The sequence below is a fragment of the Syngnathus acus genome, chromosome 4 (assembly GCF_901709675.1).
Source record: "Syngnathus acus chromosome 4, fSynAcu1.2, whole genome shotgun sequence".
Classification (NCBI taxonomy): Eukaryota; Metazoa; Chordata; class Actinopteri; order Syngnathiformes; family Syngnathidae; genus Syngnathus; species Syngnathus acus.
This window is the reverse complement of record NC_051090.1, coordinates 6,485,057-6,503,113: the sequence shown is the minus strand read 5'-3', so window position 1 is coordinate 6,503,113 and position 18,057 is coordinate 6,485,057. Positions and strand designations below refer to the sequence as shown.

The window sequence follows — 18,057 nt, the reverse complement described above, 5'->3', positions numbered from 1 at the left end:
TCTCCCCCCCAAAAAAAACATTCGTTGAACACGTGTTGACCATTTATTAACGCTACCATGGAATTAAATGACTTTAATCACAAATGTTTTACGCAAACGCATAAAATGTACGCATACTGAGATCTAAAGGTATCCAAGTGTGCTGTGGATTGAACAATGCTTATTGATGTGGTTGTGGTTTGCAGTGGTGTTCTTATTAAGAGCAGTTTTCCAACATTTTTGTTGCAGCTCAGTGCAGATAACCCAACCAAATAAAGTACAGCTCTTACCCCACATCCCTAAATCCCTACCTACATCACTCCAAAACTGCAATTCCAATATAAATAATGCTTAATATCTTTCTTCAGTGACCAATTGTTATCTTTAGAAGACTTTCTAATATGTTGAATGACCAGTTATTGTATGGAGAAATAATACAGGGATTTCCACTCGTCTGGGGGGGGCGTGTAGGTTTCATTTCAACACATTGTCTTCATATAAAACATCAAAATAAGGTTTTCAGATTAATCACAGGGGGGAAAGTAGAAAGTTAACTTGAGGACCATCGAGAGCCATTATGCTGTGGCGGTGGGCGCATACTGCATTGCTAGCCTGTCAAACTCATTCTCCTGCAGGGGGGGGAAAAACAAGGGGAAAAAAAAAGTTAAGCAACAGCTGTGCATAGCATGAATTGTTTGGTAATGTGTGGATAATCCAGCGTTTATGTACATCTGCACCATTGTGCAACTATATGTGTGACAAAGGCCAAAGACTTGGAGTACCCTTTGGCAGGGCTCCCGGAACACCTGCCACACTAAAAAATAAAAAGTCTCCCCGATCTGCTCAGAACATGGTGGAGAGCTTTTATATTTTGGCATGAAAATTTTAAAAATTCGTTTAGATGTAAAAAAAATTGGCGTGTGTGTACTACTAATCTGAGTGCTGATAAGACAAAACAGTAGGTCACCTTGGACAAATAGTCTTTGAGGAACAGATGGGCCCGGTGTGCATCTTTGAGTTGAGAGAGGTACCGATTGGTCACCTGGGGACAAATTTAATAAGTTGAAGAGGGTATGGGGGGAAAAATGAATAAATGGGATATTAATATAACACTGGTGTCTCTCGTACTGGTTCTCAAACAATTGTGCTCGTGTACCTAATAAAGTGTCCGGTAAGTATTGCACAAAGCTTTAACCTTGTAACAGATGTAATCAGTATTTATCTCGGTGTAGCAATGGTCATTACTATCTAGTCTTTATCTTGTGAACGTTTGTAAGAGTGCAAAGCACGGCCGCAGCACTAAAAAAAAAAGATATGATTAGACAACGCCTTGTATGGTAGGAAGAAAATACCATCGGGGAAAATGCACGGCTAAATGTTTCTGCAGGAAAATGACACAATGATGTAACCAAAATGGAGGGAACCCATTCAGAGTATGAGTGAGCTTGTGTTCATCAATAGGAAATGACAAAACATGTGCCTGGCTTAGAGCTTAAGGTCCAAAGTCTAACCTCTGGGGCTTTTCCGAGGTGCTGAGTCAGCACAACCAGGTTGATCAACGTCTCAGGGTGGCTGCTGTCCTGTTAATGAGGATTAACACAAAAAAAAGCCACATTGTGCGATTAGTATTCTACCAGGAAAGTGATTGCATTGCATTTTGGTCCATTTAGTGCAACATAACACTGCAAAATGTTAACCACTGAGGTAATAACCTCCATCAACATCTGCCAATCATGGTATCATAAACCCGGAGTCTTATTTATTATTACCATACAGCACAATTATTGCATGAACCAATTAATAAAGGTCTTATTCGGGGTTTACAATCAAAGGTAACTTGACCTGAAATGTCAACCACAAATGTGCAATTGTGCATCCTTAACAACATTAGTCAACTTGCCACTGGAATTAATGAAAAACGCTTTAGCGCCCTCTGCTGATCGAATGGATACATAACCTTTTGAACACAACTATGGGAGGGGAATCTTTTTTCAAGAAACTAAAGTCTAACAAACATAGCATTTCCATCTCACTTTGTCGAGCGCTTCCTGTAGCACTCCCTCGGCCTCCTCCCACTTGTTCTGCGCCATGTAGCAGGCTGCCTGCCCATTGAGAAGCAGCACCGTCGAGGAGTACTTGTCGGACATCTCCTGGAAAATGTAGTAGGCGTCTTGTAGCTTCTCTCCACCCTGGGAAAACACAAGAGGGGCATCAACAATGTGCAAGCAAAAGTGTGAAAGCGCACTGTGGGACTTATCTGCTTACCACAGCCAAATTAACCCAAGCGGTGGCGAGCTGGGTTAGCGTTGCATCCTCATCTTGTTCCAGCATCTTCTTCAGCTCCTTCCTGCCAGAAAATAAAGGCATGATTAGAGGAAGTAGTCATCTCACATTCAAGGATGCCTGCGATAACTACAAGTCAGTGCTGGCCATTGTTCTCTTTAGCCAGTTCTATCACTTCTTACCTTGCTAAGTCAACACGATCCAGACTAAGCAGCACCTGAATTGTCATGGCCATGCTGAAAAGCAAACAAGTGTTATTAATTCGGTTTAATATTCTGAAATTAAACAGAAATTAATGCAAAATAGATTTTATTACTTGATTGCATCAAGTGCAAACTTAATGAATCTTGCAAAGAGAAAGTATATGCTGTTAATCCCTATTTACCACTCCAGGCTTTCTCCTTGATGAAGAGTCCTGAGAGCAGCATCAGTGTTCGCCGCATGGTGGTAGATAGAAGCAGCCATGATGAGGAACGTGGTGTTGGCAGCATCCACGCTCTTTGCCATTTTCTTGTCCAGATCATCCACTATTGCATCCCTGCAGTGGAAACACCAGAAGAAAATGGCAATTCATTTTTCAACATCCTGCACTTCAATCACTAAATTATCACGGCAATTGTCAACATATTATAGATCAGTTTTCTTGACATGTTACACTTTTGGCAAACAATAATCAACTTCAATTGAAAGTGGATAGACTCATCGTATAATCCCTCTAGGTGAATAAACATTTTTGCTATTATATTTACCGTTTGCTTTCACTTGAGAGATACTCAGCAAACATCCTGACAGCTTGGAGCTCAGGAGCAGAGTTAGCCTTGATGTCATCCATGACGACTGCATACTTTCTCTATCAAACACAACATGAATGGTGAACATCACAATATCAATCTCGATAAGCAGAATAAAAAGATTGATATTGATTGTCACACGACAAATACGCTGCTCACCTGGGCAATGTATGCTCTGTACAAGAACGTGTCCCTTTCCGTCTCCTTTTCTGGTGTTGAATTCTACAGTAGAAAAAAATTAAGGCAGTTTAATCTTTTCAATTGAACACCCCGTTTTACAGTTTGCATTTTAGTTGATAATGTTCGGTTCGATTAGGTTGGCCGGAGAGGATTCCTAAGGCGCAATTGATCGTACGTTATGCTGTTAAACCATTCACAAAACATGACCTACCTTCAATTTCTGAGATTCGTTGATACATTGTTGATAACTGCCGATATAAAAGGCATTTTTCACATCGAAAAGCTCGTCAACATCAGTCTGTTGCGCCGCCATGTTGAATACAACAGCGCTTCCTGACACGTAGCTAAATGACGTCATTTCCTTCCCGTGTGGGGTGGCGTTTGAACAATTAAATATCTTGTATCATGATATTATTATTATAGTTTGCATATTCAATTTAAATTACAATAGCCAAATAAAAAAATACAAACTATATCAATTTTTAAAAAATGGTTCCGGGTGTCGCGCGTTAAACGTTTTCTTTCAGTAATGTAGCCAACCAGTAGAGGGCAGGCCAAATCAATTTAACACCATCTCTTTAACACTATGTCAGTCACCTGAATGGGTGATAAGTGACATTTAAATGTGGGAAATTGTCCCTTTTCGTCGCAAACGTTTTTCTTCACTGCATGTTTTGAAAAAGACATGACTGGGAGATACGATATATCCTTCCACTTGCTGTTACTTTAGAATTACGTTTCACTAAAAGCTGTCATGAGCCTCAGCTATAATAGCCCATAAGTGATTTAAAAGAAACGGGGGGGGAAAACATTTACACATACACACGCAAAACGCCCAAGACAAAGACACCACCAAAAATATGGGTGCTGCACTAACATTAAACTTTGCCGTCAAGTACGGGGCCGTAAAATATCATCCTGCAGGCCGCAAATGGCCCCTAGGCCATGAGTTTGAAACCACTGGTCAATAGACACAGAGGTCTACAGTATAATTGACAATTATACTGAGGTACAGTTCAGAGTCTGTCTTTTTTTTTTTTTTTTTTTTTACTTTTATATAATTGAAAGAGTTAGAGCTGAACTCTTGTTAAATACTGTGAGTACTTTGCCACCTCTGATTATAGAAACTAACAATGGAAAGGACATAACTGTACACTTGGGTGGTGATGACATTCTGATTGGTGGAATGTCGTTAAGTGAGACCATGTCACAGTTGGCAGCTATTCTTTGACCGCCAGGGATGGCGCTAAGGGGGGGCTGGAGCCCCGTCAACCCCCATATACAGTATACCAGTCCAGCCCCTCTTCAGTCCCGAGAGGAAAACAATCCTGGGGCCGCCCTGTTGGCCGCACAGAACATTTTCTACCAAAATAAATGCTTAAATATGATTCAATTAAAATATTTTGCACGTAAGAATGAAGCAAAATGGTGTCTTTGAAGTTGTTAAAGATTAAATGCACAAATACTGTAAAAGTTAAATACAACTGAAAGTACTTTGGCAGTAATTCCTTCTAGTGACACAAAATATTAAAAATATATATGATGAATAAGAAGGGTAGTTATGGTTATTCCCATGAAGGGAAAAGCCCCTTTGGGTTCCTGCTCATTGTTGCCTTCGTCCCGTTTCCTTTGGGAAATTTCCAGCCTTGGCACCGGGACCTGGATAATTGCTGGAAACCTCCAAGGGGGCAGGGAATCAGCTTGACCGTCAATGCTCCTTTCTTTTGGGCCTGATTGGGCCATGCAAGCGGCTTTGTTGAGCCTCTATTGGCCCAAAACCACATCAATCTGCCCATTTCCAGGTCTCCCCTCAAGTTTGAAACTTTTTTTTTTTTTTTTTTCACAAGCAGGATTCGGGTTACAACTAAACGAGCTCTGGCAACCGAGCCCATTCGCGGCCGAGGGAAGAAAACACTCTTTGAATAATTCACACATCTGTGCTTGGCACACGATTATACAGAGAGCAAGACAAGGAGCACCCGAGACGACGTCAAAGCGAGAGGCAACAAGAAAAAGACGGGGAAACATGCTGTGAAACACCGTTCCCCGCCTCGCCGGGAGGGATGAAGACCAGATCTTGATAGAGACCTTAGATAAGTTTGTCTTGTGTCCCTCTGACCGCTCCTGTGTGGAGAGAGCAAGGTGAGCCCCTCTCGTCTCGAGCATTTAATGGTCGAGCGCCTTTTAATGAAACATGAAAAGGCTTGGCTTTGTTGGTTGGGGTCGTCAAAAGTCAACCGCTGTCAAATAAAGCCCACCCTTGACACGGTCGAACAATTTAAACAGGTTGTGTTTCGTGATTTTTTATTTTATTTTTTAATGGTCTTTTCTAAGCATGTAAGCCAAGTGCGACTGAAAGTGTCACTCATGTTTTACTGCACTCCAGACGCGAAGGTCATGTTCGACTGCGGAGATGCAAACATTTACGCTCCATTGATTGCACGCCAAAATCTCCCGAGTACAAAAAATATATGAATGCTGAAAGAGCTTCCGCATTAGAGTTTGTATTTTGATTGAGTCGATGTTCAGAGCCGAGCTCTGACGTCATAGTTGCGAGTCCAAAACTTTTAAGGATGACGGTCAGGCTTTAGTTCAAGCGTTTGTAGTTCACTTCAAGCTTTATTCCTCTTCAAATTTTGTTTCATTGTGTCATTTACCACTTTCGCACCAGTCCTTTGGTTTCAACGTGTTTCAAATTCATCTGTATCGAACTATTAGGTGAAAGTTGCATTCGCAATTCGCATCACGTCCAGTCGTTGCTGTGTGGTGAGAGCCAAGCATTAATTCTTGTCCTTATTTTCATTTTGTTTTTACGCAAAAACATTTCTGGAGTAGATGAAAGCATTTTTCCTTAGTTTGCATTGCATAAGCTTTCATAGTATTCAAAGAATTTATGTTTGGCAAGATCTTGTTGAGAAAATGTCATCACAATGCTCAGAGGCATCTTTGCGGAACTACAACATATTGTTCCAAAATCAATATTTTATTTTTTCCTTTAGGCTGCTCATTTTTCAGCATTTGCATGTAATTTCTAAAGGAATTGCATATCCTAGGGAGATACTAAGATTTGTTCACAGCTCAATTTTAATGTGAACGGCTAATAAGTGTGTGGTAGTCTTGATATATAGGTTTTGATGGAGAGAGCTGTTTTTTGTATTATTGGGAAATAAACAAACTGCCATTAACTATTTATTTTTGTTGACTTTGAGCTTGATGATCGTCCGACTTTCTTATATTAGTTGTTTATCAAAAACGAACGTCACGTCATTGTCAAATGGTTTGTCGTATTTCACGTTTAGCACAAGCTCGGGGCAGACAATAGATGAGTCAGACTGTCTAAACTGGATGGCACAGAGAAAAGATGCATATTTTGTATTGCACAAGGACATCGTTTCACGTTGCGAGGCGCTCACAGGAAGTGAAGGAAATGCAGAAAAAGACCCGTTTTGAAAAAAAAAAAAACCCTCACTGCAGTCGCAAGCTGGTGAATTTACTGCGTGTCTACTAAGACTAAAAGGCTGAGACGTGTGTTTTGGAAACACTGATATGTTTTGTAACACATTGCAATGTTTACAATGTAAAGCTTTGCTCCAGAACAAGGCTCAAGTGTGGATGAATGACTGCACTGTGCAGCCTCGGGGGTGCAGCCCACGATATCTTGCACAGCCTCCACAGACATATTTGATGAATGATGACTTCAAATTGAGGTTTAGGATTTTTGTTTTACTGGCATCAGAGGTTTAAAGAGCAAGGAGTTCTCTTGAAGTTTGGCAGGCTTTCTTTTTGAGGCTTTATTTGCTATAATGGCCAAGAAGCCACAAGGTGGAACACAATGTTATGAAAGTTAGCGAAACGTGTTTCAGCATCTGAAAATAATGACTTAAATATGAGTCAACAATTTCAAAGCAGTCACGGGGGGAGAAATGCCAAAAATCGTGTGTTCCAGTCCTCTAGTTTTGTTTTGAGGGTTCATGTAGTTGCTAAGCTTTGGCAGAACATGTAATCAATAGATGTTTAGGAATTGATTGTTGATTCACCAAGTCTTGGAACATCCATGATTTTTTTTTCTTTTTCTTCCATCCTGCTTTTGTTAACTGAAGGAAAATGGAATGCACTTCTAGACTGCAACCAGTAGAGGCGCTGTTGTTTCAGTGTCAACAACTTTTATTGTGAAAAGAAAACCAAGACATAATTGAAGTTGCGGTGAGGGATTTCCCGTTCCATTAAGTTCCTCATCGTAAAACAGCCACGAGAAAGCGGACGATACTTGAATCGACCACTATCGTGAGTACCGATACTTTGAAATAAAGCATCCGATACTTTTATTATTGGTACTCTCCTATCCCTACACATAATTATGAGCATAATCTAATGAAAGGGCTTTGAGCTGTTAGCTTGTGTGTTTTTTTGTTTGTTTAGTTTTCATAAGCCAATGTTGTTACTTAATTAAAGTGACCATGCCATAATAAAATACTGTCAAGTTTCCCATTACTCCATGACACTTTAATCTGATAAAAGCAGAGTAGAGTTCAGCAGAAGTGAATTTAATATGTTTATTTTAGATTTCATCCATGGTCGCTTTTAATGAGCTTTTTCTTTACCGATATTAATCTTAGATTTGTGCTCATGGTTGAGGCATAACATCACTCCGGAAAGACGATAAATAATGACGTGCAATAATGAGCCGTTAAGTCTAAACAGAAGCCGCTCGGTGGCTTTTCTCTGAATCATAGTAGAGTCTCCCCTCCGAGCATCTTTAGGAACAAGACAATAAAGTCACACCACCATACTGTCCCCATGTGGTGTTGTTATTATCATTAAAAGCAAAGCGTGAAAGTGCAGCGCAAGTAACACTTGAGAAATTGTCGTTTTAGCAAGTACAATCCAAGATAACTTATTGACCGGACAAGTTGAGATGTCTGACCCAGTTTAACTAGCTTGCAAAGTTCAGCAGCTGGCTTCCAGTTTCCTTGGAAACTCATAATACGCCCTCACACCAACAGCCGTTGCATTGTTTGGAAAAGAACGAGCAAGAGATGGCGGGCAGTCGGTCCTCCATCACGCCGCCCTGCTCGGTTAGACAAAAGTATCAAAATGACGCCCCGGCTCGTGTTCAAACATGACCTCTTGTAAGAGAGTTTTCACAACAGTGGTGTTTTACTGAGATGGTTCAACTGGTTCTAGCGTTCCCCAGTGACGCAGCAGGAGTGTTAACAGAAGCCATCATTTCCATTTATTTGCTCGTCACAGCCATTTTAAACTAACAATTGATTATTTTTGAAGTGAGTCTTTTGTATCGTCTGGTTTGCATATCTTTTAATCAAGACATTGTTTAATTCCGATAAAACCGCTGCCATGGAAATATCCACTTAAATCCCTTTGAAGGGATTTGTTTGGCAGCCAATCACAGCAACCGCTATCGTTATCGGGGGTGTCGACTGATCTAGTCATCAGTTTGAAACTTTGAAAAGTGATATTTTTCTAATTTCATGGCTGTAGGACAGCAAATCCAGCTGTCTTGTTGGTTTTATATCAAGGCACTTAAGGACAAGTTTCCTGAATGGATTATCCAAGGTGTAATTATCAGTAGATCTCTTTTTGTGATGATATTTTCTCATGGCTTTGAATACCAATGTCTTTTTACTCAATGAAATCAGAAATGATATTCCAACAGTCATTTGAAGAAATAAACATTTATTGCCTTATTTAAACCGAAGAAAAATAGCGGCGCTCATAAAAGCAGTGCTGCCTGAGGCTCTGAGTTTAGCCCTGATATGTTCAAATTTAAAAGAATGCTACTATAATAATAATCTCACTTAGATTTACCAGTGCGCGGCATCATGCTTGATGTTTAATCTGAATTTCCACCTTCTGTCAGATCAAAAATGTGAGTATATCACAATCGATTAATCATGCCAGTGGCTGATTTATACAGATTGAGGAGGCATAACAGCAGTGTGACCTTTCTGTCCCGCTCGTGTAAAAGCACTCCTTACTCTTCTATTAACCAACTTAACAAATTAGTCTGTGGAGGTGAGGTAAAATTAGTCATTGTGTGACTGCCTTCTACGGTGGCCTTAATTAAAATGTCAATGGCCCCGAACATCAATCATTACTCCGGCACCAGTATGAATTCAATTAATTGTAGAGCTGCCATTTTTGGCCTATTATAATGTAAATAACGTGTTTTTCAAATTTGCTAGTCGAAGAAGAGAGAATGTGTTTCGAACAAATTAGCCCAGAGTGTGCATTTTAAAAGCAAGGACAAATGTCAGCGCATGTTGTTTTGACCCTCGGCTATTGCTGTTTATTATGAACCACGTGCATATTAGTGATTTTTATTGCATGTTTGCATTTTTTTGGATCAACCTGTTGCAGTGGATCTTACTTGCCCTTGGCTCTATTTTGGATCGCCTGTCTGAATTATTAACCAGGGGAGCCATTATATGGCTTCGTTTTAATTATTAATTGATCACAGAAATGTGTCAGATGTCTGACGGTGATTAAGAGGTTGGCGGGTGGTATATAAGACTTGACCGACCGCGTGGGAAGATGAGAAAGCGGCACGTGCTGCATTCAAAATGATGCATGTGCTTTTCATGAATGTTCCACGCACGTTTAGCATTTTGCCTCCGCGGGGGAACCTGTGACAAAAGTTGACGAGATGAAATTTCAAGCTGCTTTTTATTCTCACGTCCTGCTGCCGGCGACGCTCATTTGAGTGCTGAACACAAAGCACGGATGCACCTTTTATATAACTAGCACGATTGTTTATTGTTTCTCTCCGAGGCGAGGAGGGGGAGGGATTATGTCATGCAGCTGGGCCCGAATTTTCTGGATGGAAGTTTTTCTCATTCGGGATTTCTCAGTTGAACCTTAATCACGGTCAAACATTCAGGCTCGCTCTCAGCGCTTCTAATCATTATAGCTACTTATCCCTCTGAGTAATCCATCGATTTGAATTCAAAAGTTTAGCCGAGTTGGCTCTTCATTCAGTAGAGCCGAAATGTCCATTTTTACGATTCATTCAACTCAAGCTGTAATCCATAACCGTTCAACGTCATTGTCCTATTCCTTAATTATATTCTCGACTATCTTTAAGTAACACTTGCCTGACTCGCTGGACGCTGGGTAAATTTACTTGGAAGACTATGAGGAAAATTAACAATCAATCTTCAAGCAATTAATTTAAATGGGGTGGGTGAATCGCTCTGATTTCCTGTTTCGTTCCCAGTGTGTATGGAGCCCAATAATGTTGTGGATGGAGCTCAGGCGTCTATAAAATTATTCTTAAGACAGCAAATTAGTTGATATCGAATTAAATGCGGCATTGCGGGTTAGTCGTGCACTCGCATTGATTTCCTGAAAAATCGACTTCACAATCAGCAAAATTCTTTTGTTCATATAATACGATGCCCTTTTCTTCTTCGAGATCAATCGAGCTGCCAACAATTCATTTATTACCTCATGTTTTCCGAGCCAGCCCCCGTCGAAGCGTTTCCCCGAGGGTTTTGATATTTAAATTTAATAATCAACATGGAAATATTGCGCCTTCGCAAAAAGCCTGCCTCAGCTCTCCCCGTTGATTGCAATTGTGCGTCGGGTGAGCTTGTTGACATTCTGCTATTTTGTATTTAGAATGCTGTCGGCGCCAATGTTCCGTAATGTTTTTCAAAAGATGCCCAACAAAGGGAGGAGTGATTTTATTTTGATACACCTGGGGATGAGAAAACAAGATTTCAGATGACCTTAATATGCCGAATTTATCCGTTAGCGGGGGGAAAAGAACGGTTGCTGTCAGCAGCCGGTTATCAGCTTGTTTGTGTTTATGGAGTGCATAATTCTGAAATGATTTATGACTCTTGAGGATGTTGTAGCAGTAAATCCCGCTTAATACAATATTCCCTGTTTCAAGGACTGATGTCTCTCTCGTTCAGGGTCACGGCGCCCTGATCCACGTGACTAGACTTCTCCGAGTTCCCCCAAGAGCGTGCGAGTCGTGACATTTTCTGCTGCCATCAACCAAATCACTCGTAGCACCAAAACGTCATGGAAAGTCCTTCGATCCCTTGTTTGTCGTGGCAAGAGGGAAAACCTTTATTTATTTTCTCCTCATGCTGGTTCGTTTTGAGTTGCCCTTTTGTCACCTCTGGAGATCTCTGAATGACAAGCGAGCACGTCTGACGTAAATAGAAGATGCCTGTTTGAAAATCTGAGCAGGGTTTTTTTTATTGTTGCTTTTTGGTTTTCCCCTTTCTTGTCTTGCCTCACTTAACCGGTAAGCCCGGCTTTTCTCACAGCCTTACCTGTACGGGGGCCATGACCCGGTTTTTCTGCACTATCACAAAACAACCTTCCTCACGTGGGAGGAGCTCAGGTATCACTTTCGTGACGTTGTCCACAAAAGCTAAGGAAAAATTTGATTTGTATAGTGTGAAGAAATAATGGGGACTGTTTCCTCATAGTGTATCTACTGCGTCTAGTTTCATCACAGTGTGGACAATGTGGATACAATGGAGACATAATGGTTGCTCTGTAGCAACATTATGGGGACGCTGTGGAGATCTTGTGGCAGTGCCATTGAGATAAAGTGCAAACATTATTAGGACACTGTTGAGCCATTGTGATGGTATAACGGAGAATGGAGCTCTTGTTGGGACTTTGTTGAGACACTTTTGGGGGACATTGTGGATAGGATGTCTGAATTTGGTCTTAGGCATGCTGCAGTAAGTCACCAGAAAAGCCTATTCATCATTCTGAGCACTTGTCCCATGAGGGATTGTTGGGTTTTTTTTTCCTTCCCCATGACGTCTTCATATTATCTTGCCATAGGGTGATAGATGAAAGGACTGAAAGCCATATTGGATGCAACCTGACATATAACACTCTTAGGTTGTAAGTGTTTGTATTTGTGGCTATGAAAGTGCCTCCCTTCCTCGTCCTTTTTCATTTTGCTCATCAACAATCTACACCGAGTTGACACTTTAGGTGATGGCGGTCCCCGGCGAAGACGCTTTAAACGTGAATCTTGTGCAAACACGATCCATTATCGTGCTTTCGGACACGGTGAGTCATCTTCGCCGATAAGGTTCGTACTTAGTCTAAGTGTGCCGAATAAGCGACGAAGAGTGACGGTGACTTTATCGCATATAATGAAAGCGATTTTTTTTTTTTTTTTTTTCTTTTTGTCAGTCACCGCATGAGCTTCCTCCTTACGTGTTTCACACACATTGCATCAGTGCAGGATATCCGGTAACAAGTGCTGTCTGATTCAGAGGCGCTTGATGATCTTTGAGCACCACATACAAAGAGAAAGGAGAGATTTGAAAATTGATTCAGCTCAGCGGGAGACTGTATATGAATGACCCCCTCATTCAACACATCATGCTGGCCGAGAATTGATATGTCGCACCTGACCCCACCGGCAATACCATTCAAGCCTTCCTGTAGCTATCTGCCCCCCCCCCACCCCCCTCCTCCCTTCGTGCCTTCTTCCCTGGGAAGCATCCTCCGACACTCTCCAAGGAGTCTTATTGATATTCTTGGAGAGGCATTGCAGTGAGAGATAGGGAATGAAAGTCAAACTGAAGCAGTACCTTCTAGTATGAACCATGTGAGTTAGAAAAAAAACACACGCACTCATTTTGTAATATGTGATATGAGTCATGGACGGAGGATTTGCCCGTCGTACAAACATGGAGGCTTTCGAATGACATTATTGTGCATGATTCCAATAATGCTGCTTCATCTGTAGCTTCCATCCACAAAATATTATTTCGCATTTCACGGATGTATCAGGCATATTTAGATCTGAGCCCGTTCTACATTTTGGGCCCCAGGGAGGCTGAGGATGTTTCTTGCGCTTCTTTGCCTTTGCTGCTTGTCTTTGGGCGTTGCACGCAAAGCTGCAACACTTTGCCTCAGTGTCTTTCTTCGAAGGATTTCCTGTCAAGATCAGGATTTTCTGATGTGAGCACAAAAAGTCATGGCAACATTAGTGCTGTTGACTAATTTGCTTTTTGAATGTGATGCATGACCGAGCTTGTAACTCAATTTAGCCATATCTGGAATTACGAAATACTGGGCAGATGTTGTATTGCTCGCTGCTGCCATCTAGCGGCAGTGTATCTGAAATGCACGCATATTTCCGAATTTTGACCCACAACACAAAAGCATTTGTTGCTGTCGACTGAACTTAACGTCAACAGACTCACCTTATGAACTCAACTGTTCACCTCCTTTACTGGCTTAGGTCATGTGACGTAAAATTGTTAATGCGGAAACTAATTTTGCCCTTTCGCGGTATGTGAGCATTTATTGTTATTTCGCCGCACAAAAATTCATTTTGTGCTTCGTAACGTGTTGGTATCATTGATTTGACCACGATCTCTTGGTACTTGGCTAATTATTATCCCGAAGATAAATTTATTTTGTGTCCAACTGAAGTCAGTATCACATGTCCACATACAGTAGAATTTCCACCACACCTTTGTTTTGTTCATTCTTTTCGTGCTAACATTGAAAAGCCCTTGAGGGAAAAAGGCTTTTTGGTTGCCTATTTATTTTCGTGGACTATCCGCAGAGATTTGTGAGGGTTATAGAAGGAGTTCACAGGGAAACACATTCATTTTATTTTTCACAAACAAAATGTACAAAACCTTGAAGGGCTGACCGGCAGTACGCTTTTGAGTCACAGCTGCCTGGATGATGAGTGCTGCAGACTCATTTGATTTGGGAGATGGCGAGGAAAGGGGAGGGGAGGGGGTGAGTACTGTGGATGCTGGCAGACACACTGACCCTCACAATTTCCCGAGCCTGGTTATTTTTGAGCTGCCGTCGTGTGTACCATCGCTGAAGTCACATCATACATAAATCAAGCAATAGAGAGAGAGTGACGCGTATGTCTCCCGCTAAGTCTCAGGCCTCGGAGTGCGGCGAGGAGATGAGACGTCCACATGCATTATGATTCCTTCTTCTCTAACTAGCTTGTAGGCCATGAGCCAGAAGGTGGCGGGGTCTCATTTGAAAGCTGTCACCGCTCATTATCTTATGAAGATGAAAGATTTTTGGCCGGGCACTTTATGCGGCGTGTTATTTGCCTCACTCACACACTGCAATTGTCAAGATCAATTTCTGGCACTGAACACAGTTCCAATTTTCTTCGCTATGATAGCGTTTCTATTCAGGGATTTTTTTTGGAGGACTTTGAGGGAAATTATTGAGAAGTTGCTTTTCAAAATATGTTTTATTTTATTATTATATAATAATTTACATTAGTTTTAAGTGGCACCGTTATTCTCTACGAATTGCGTGTTTTTAAATGTTTTAGTGAATTCAGAAAAATCTTTTGTTCTGCATATTTTCATAACAGCAAGGTTAAAACGACATGTTCTTGTTACTTCAAGCCATCCCGATTGTGCCTTTGCATCAGTCCGACTTTATTCAGCACAAACACACTTTTCATTGCCAACCATTTGTTAAAAACACAACATTCATTATCCAAGGTTGTTGGCACTTATTTAAAACAAAAGGTGATGAATTGTTGAAGGAAAATGACGTGCTCTGCACTTCTGTGCATTAAAAAAAAAAACTTATTTGATTTTAGATGAAAGTTGAGTATTAAAATGGACTATAACCTTTACAAAGGAATTTACCCATCTAAAAAACTTACTGATCACATTTTAGAAAATGTAGTAACCAATTTTCTTCTCTCATCTAGAGTCAACCATGGACTCTTTCAGCACAAAAAGCTTGGCCCTCCAGGCGCAAAAGAAACTAATGAGCAAGATGGCTACCAAGAGCATGGCTAACCTTTTCATCGACGACACCAGCAGCGAAGTGTTGGACGAGCTCTACCGGGTCACTAAGGAGTACACTCGCAACCGTAAAGAGTCCCAGAAGATCATCAAGAACCTGATCAAGATGGTTGTGAAGTTGGGCGTGCTTTATAGGAACAATCAGTTCAGTGGTGAGGAGTTGATCCTTGTGGAGAACTTCAGGTGAGCTAGAAACGCATTTATGATTCTGGGTCACCATTTTGGTTATTGAACATCGACGATACAAAATGTACGGCCAAGCAGAAGCAGCAAAAAAAAATACAAGAACATGGAAATGGTTTATTGTGCAATCGGTTACGACAGAAGAGCCGATTTTTCCAGACGTAATCTTGACCCGGTCTTGAACTGGTCTTTTGAGACCTTATCCAAATCTGCAAGCCACTAGCGATACCCCAGTGGATTTATCTGTAAATAGAGCAGGAAAAGCACCGATAGAATCTTCTGTATTGCCGTTTTGGTAAATTGCAGAAATTTAACAGGAAGCCAAAGATAACAGTTCCGTCAACTGCCACACTGTAAATTTTCATCGGTATATTTATTTGTTTATTTTCTTTTGTGTGAAAGGATGTTAAGCCTTGCCAAAGAATGGATTGCGCTGTTTTTGCCTGACTTCATTATTTAATCAAACAGGAAACCAGACCCCCTACCCAAAATGTAATCAACTGTTTGTGCAGCAAGTCAGGACACCTAAAGATAGCTAATTGTTCCCGTGCTATATCGCTATTTATTTATATATATATTTTTTAAGTACACTTGTTCCATGTGGGAAAGTAGAGCCACGGTTTCAGATGCACTTTTGCTGTGAAAAATTAACTTCTTCATGCAGAAGCTGCTGTTGGACTAGCTAAATCCAGACACGGAGGCAGAATAAATCCTATTGGATTCCAAAGTTCGATCAAGAAAAGAACAAGGCAGCAGTTTCTATTTATAACCAAGTGAAGTGCCTGTGTCAGGACCGGAGACTGACAGCCAAGTCTTGTCTTGCCGTCTCACAGGAAGAAAGTCCACACTCTGGCCATGACGGCGGTCAGTTTCCACCAAATCGACTTCACCTTTGACCGCCGCGTCATGAGCGCCTTGTTGAACGACTGCCGCGAGCTGCTGCACCAGGCCATCAAACGTCACCTGACGGCCAAAAGCCACACGCGCGTCAACCACATCTTCAATCACTTTGCCGACTGCGACTTCCTGGCCGCTCTCTACGGGCCCTCCGAGGTTTATCGAGCTTACCTGCAGAGGATCTGCAGCGGCGTCAACAAGATGCTCGACGAGGGAAACCTTTGACCTCTGCTTGAGTCCCCTCCCATCTTAAAAGGATATTTTGAGTTCAAGGTGACAATCGTGAACTTTTCTCGGTGTTTTTATGTGTGCCTCAAAGATTATCATAACACTGAAGTGCTCTTTTTTTTTTTTAACCCTGTCTTTATATTTTTTCTCTTTTGCTTTTTTTTGTCTCAAAGCAAGCAAATCCCATACAAGTGAATGTAAAACAAAACCGTATAGAAACCTTCCAACTCGTTCCAAGGGCACAATGCTTGAGAAGTGAATCCCAGTTTTATCTTAGTAAACAATGACTTGCAGTGGAAACAAATGTCTTTACCATTTCCAAATAGACAGCAAAGCTTTTTTTTTTTTTATATATATTTTTAAACTTCTATTGCACTCAAGCCTGAATAAGCGCTGTACTGTACTTTTTTTCCTGCATCAATGCAACTATGTGAACCAGAGCAGATTAATCCTGCTTAGCTTGCATTTCAAATATCGAAACATCTTAACGTCATAGTGAGGCTGGGCTTTTTGTTCCAAAGTCATCAATAAAGCTGCTGCTTTTTTAATATATATATTTTTTAATAAAACAGTCTGGTTCCTCGCCAGCACAACAACGAAGTATTTGGGTCATATGGGACCTGGAATTTAGGGAATCGGTGTTTATGTTGTCTACTGCGCTGACTCGCATGTTTTTAAGTGAGTCAACACTAAGAGACTCCATGACGACAGTATCTTCACTTCTGCTACCTGCGTTGGCTAATGTGAAATCATAATAGTAACAAAAGGCAAAAGTCTTATTAATCAATTTTTATTGAGTCTAAATAAAGGTGACTACTTACTTTTCCCAAAACAATATTCTCTTAACGGTCGTAGCTAAACACAAATCCTCCTGACACTGTTTTGGTAACCATGCTAAATTTGCGTGTTTGTTGAATGCTCTCGAGGCATACTGTTAAAAATGGCACTATATGTGACTAAAAAAACAAAAATCATAAATGAGTGACGAATTGCTCTCTGGCTGAAAACACATATTTCATCCAATGTATGATGAGACTTGCTCGTGGACTGTTTTGCTAACCAGGCTAAAAGTGCATTTCTTTTGGTTGGTTGCTATAGAAACATACGAGCAGTTTTATGTGGGGTGTTTGATCTGAAGTGCACAGATGTAATTGTGGCGACAAGCACTTAGCTTAAAAGCAAACCTAGAAATTGTTTGCTAGCTTAGCCAAATAGCTCACGATAACAGCAACCTGATCCAATTATAACATATTTTTAATCCCCAATCTACATTTGGCAATACAGGTGGAAAAAGTGAAGAAGTAGTGGTCTGACGCATGTCGTCATGGCATAATAGCGACAGCGCCGCATGCTATCTGGTGCGAAGCTTGGAAGCATGCAGCCTAATGAAGATAATGGACCCGCCACGATTCCAAAGAAATGAGCCGAGAGGAAAGCTGCGTGATGAAAAGGCTGGTTGGGGGGGGAAAAAAAAAAAAAAGAATTGAGGCTATAAGGCTGCATGTAAAGATTAGCCGCTCAACACTGCGCCTGATTGTACTGCTTCACTGTAATTATAGCTCAGCACTCTGGGCTTGTTGAAATGGCCTTAGCACCAGCCACTCCATTTCCACAAACGGCGGCTTCGACTCAAACTCTGTGTTGTTTGCGCAGCGCGTCACTTAATGCAGTCAAAGGACATTTGTTGTTTGTCTTGCACA

The 18,057-nt window shown here is 41.1% G+C and overlaps 2 protein-coding genes across 6 annotated transcripts; one reads left to right on the top strand and one right to left on the bottom strand.

The window, feature by feature from the left end:
- Nucleotides 1–28: 28 nt before the first annotated feature.
- Nucleotides 29–3,587, bottom strand: cope (COPI coat complex subunit epsilon). The gene is made up of 10 exons (XM_037250742.1): nt 3,445–3,587; nt 3,213–3,275; nt 3,012–3,112; nt 2,648–2,800; nt 2,445–2,498; nt 2,245–2,326; nt 2,013–2,168; nt 1,491–1,559; nt 947–1,021; nt 29–608 (listed from the first exon to the last, which is right to left on the bottom strand). The coding sequence occupies exons 1-10, from the start codon at nt 3,544–3,546 to the stop codon at nt 555–557; spliced, it is 909 nt and encodes a 302-aa protein (XP_037106637.1). The 5' UTR covers nt 3,547–3,587; the 3' UTR covers nt 29–554.
- A 1,465-nt stretch (nt 3,588–5,052) lies between these two features.
- Nucleotides 5,053–17,817, top strand: tnfaip8l1 (tumor necrosis factor, alpha-induced protein 8-like 1). 5 transcript variants are annotated; one of them, XM_037250754.1, is made up of 4 exons: nt 11,652–11,959; nt 12,066–12,299; nt 14,953–15,232; nt 16,066–17,817. In XM_037250754.1, exons 3-4 carry the CDS (start codon nt 14,961–14,963, stop codon nt 16,352–16,354), a joined length of 561 nt encoding a protein of 186 aa, XP_037106649.1. In that variant the 5' UTR covers nt 11,652–11,959; nt 12,066–12,299; nt 14,953–14,960; the 3' UTR covers nt 16,355–17,817. The 5 variants fall into 5 exon arrangements, with proteins under 5 accessions (XP_037106647.1, XP_037106650.1, XP_037106649.1 ...); XM_037250752.1 differs by lacking the exons at nt 11,652–11,959; nt 12,066–12,299 and adding an exon at nt 5,053–5,375; XM_037250755.1 differs by lacking the exons at nt 11,652–11,959; nt 12,066–12,299 and adding an exon at nt 7,422–7,517.
- The last annotated feature ends 240 nt before the right edge of the window (nt 17,818–18,057 follow it).

Excerpts from the sequence above, each read along its gene's own strand:
- cope (XM_037250742.1), bottom strand. The coding sequence starts at position 3,546 with ATGGCGGCGCAACAGACTGATGTTGACGAGCTTTTCGATGTGAAAAAT. Across the intron at positions 2,327-2,444 it reads GATCGTGTTGACTTAGCAAG|GAAGGAGCTGAAGAAGATGC; the intron begins GTAAGAAGTGAT and ends ATTTTCTGGCAG. Across the intron at positions 1,022-1,490 it reads ACCTCGGAAAAGCCCCAGAG|GTGACCAATCGGTACCTCTC; the intron begins GTTAGACTTTGG and ends ATTTGTCCCCAG.
- tnfaip8l1 (XM_037250752.1), top strand. The coding sequence starts at position 14,961 with ATGGACTCTTTCAGCACAAAAAGCTTGGCCCTCCAGGCGCAAAAGAAA. Across the intron at positions 15,233-16,065 it reads ATCCTTGTGGAGAACTTCAG|GAAGAAAGTCCACACTCTGG; the intron begins GTGAGCTAGAAA and ends GCCGTCTCACAG.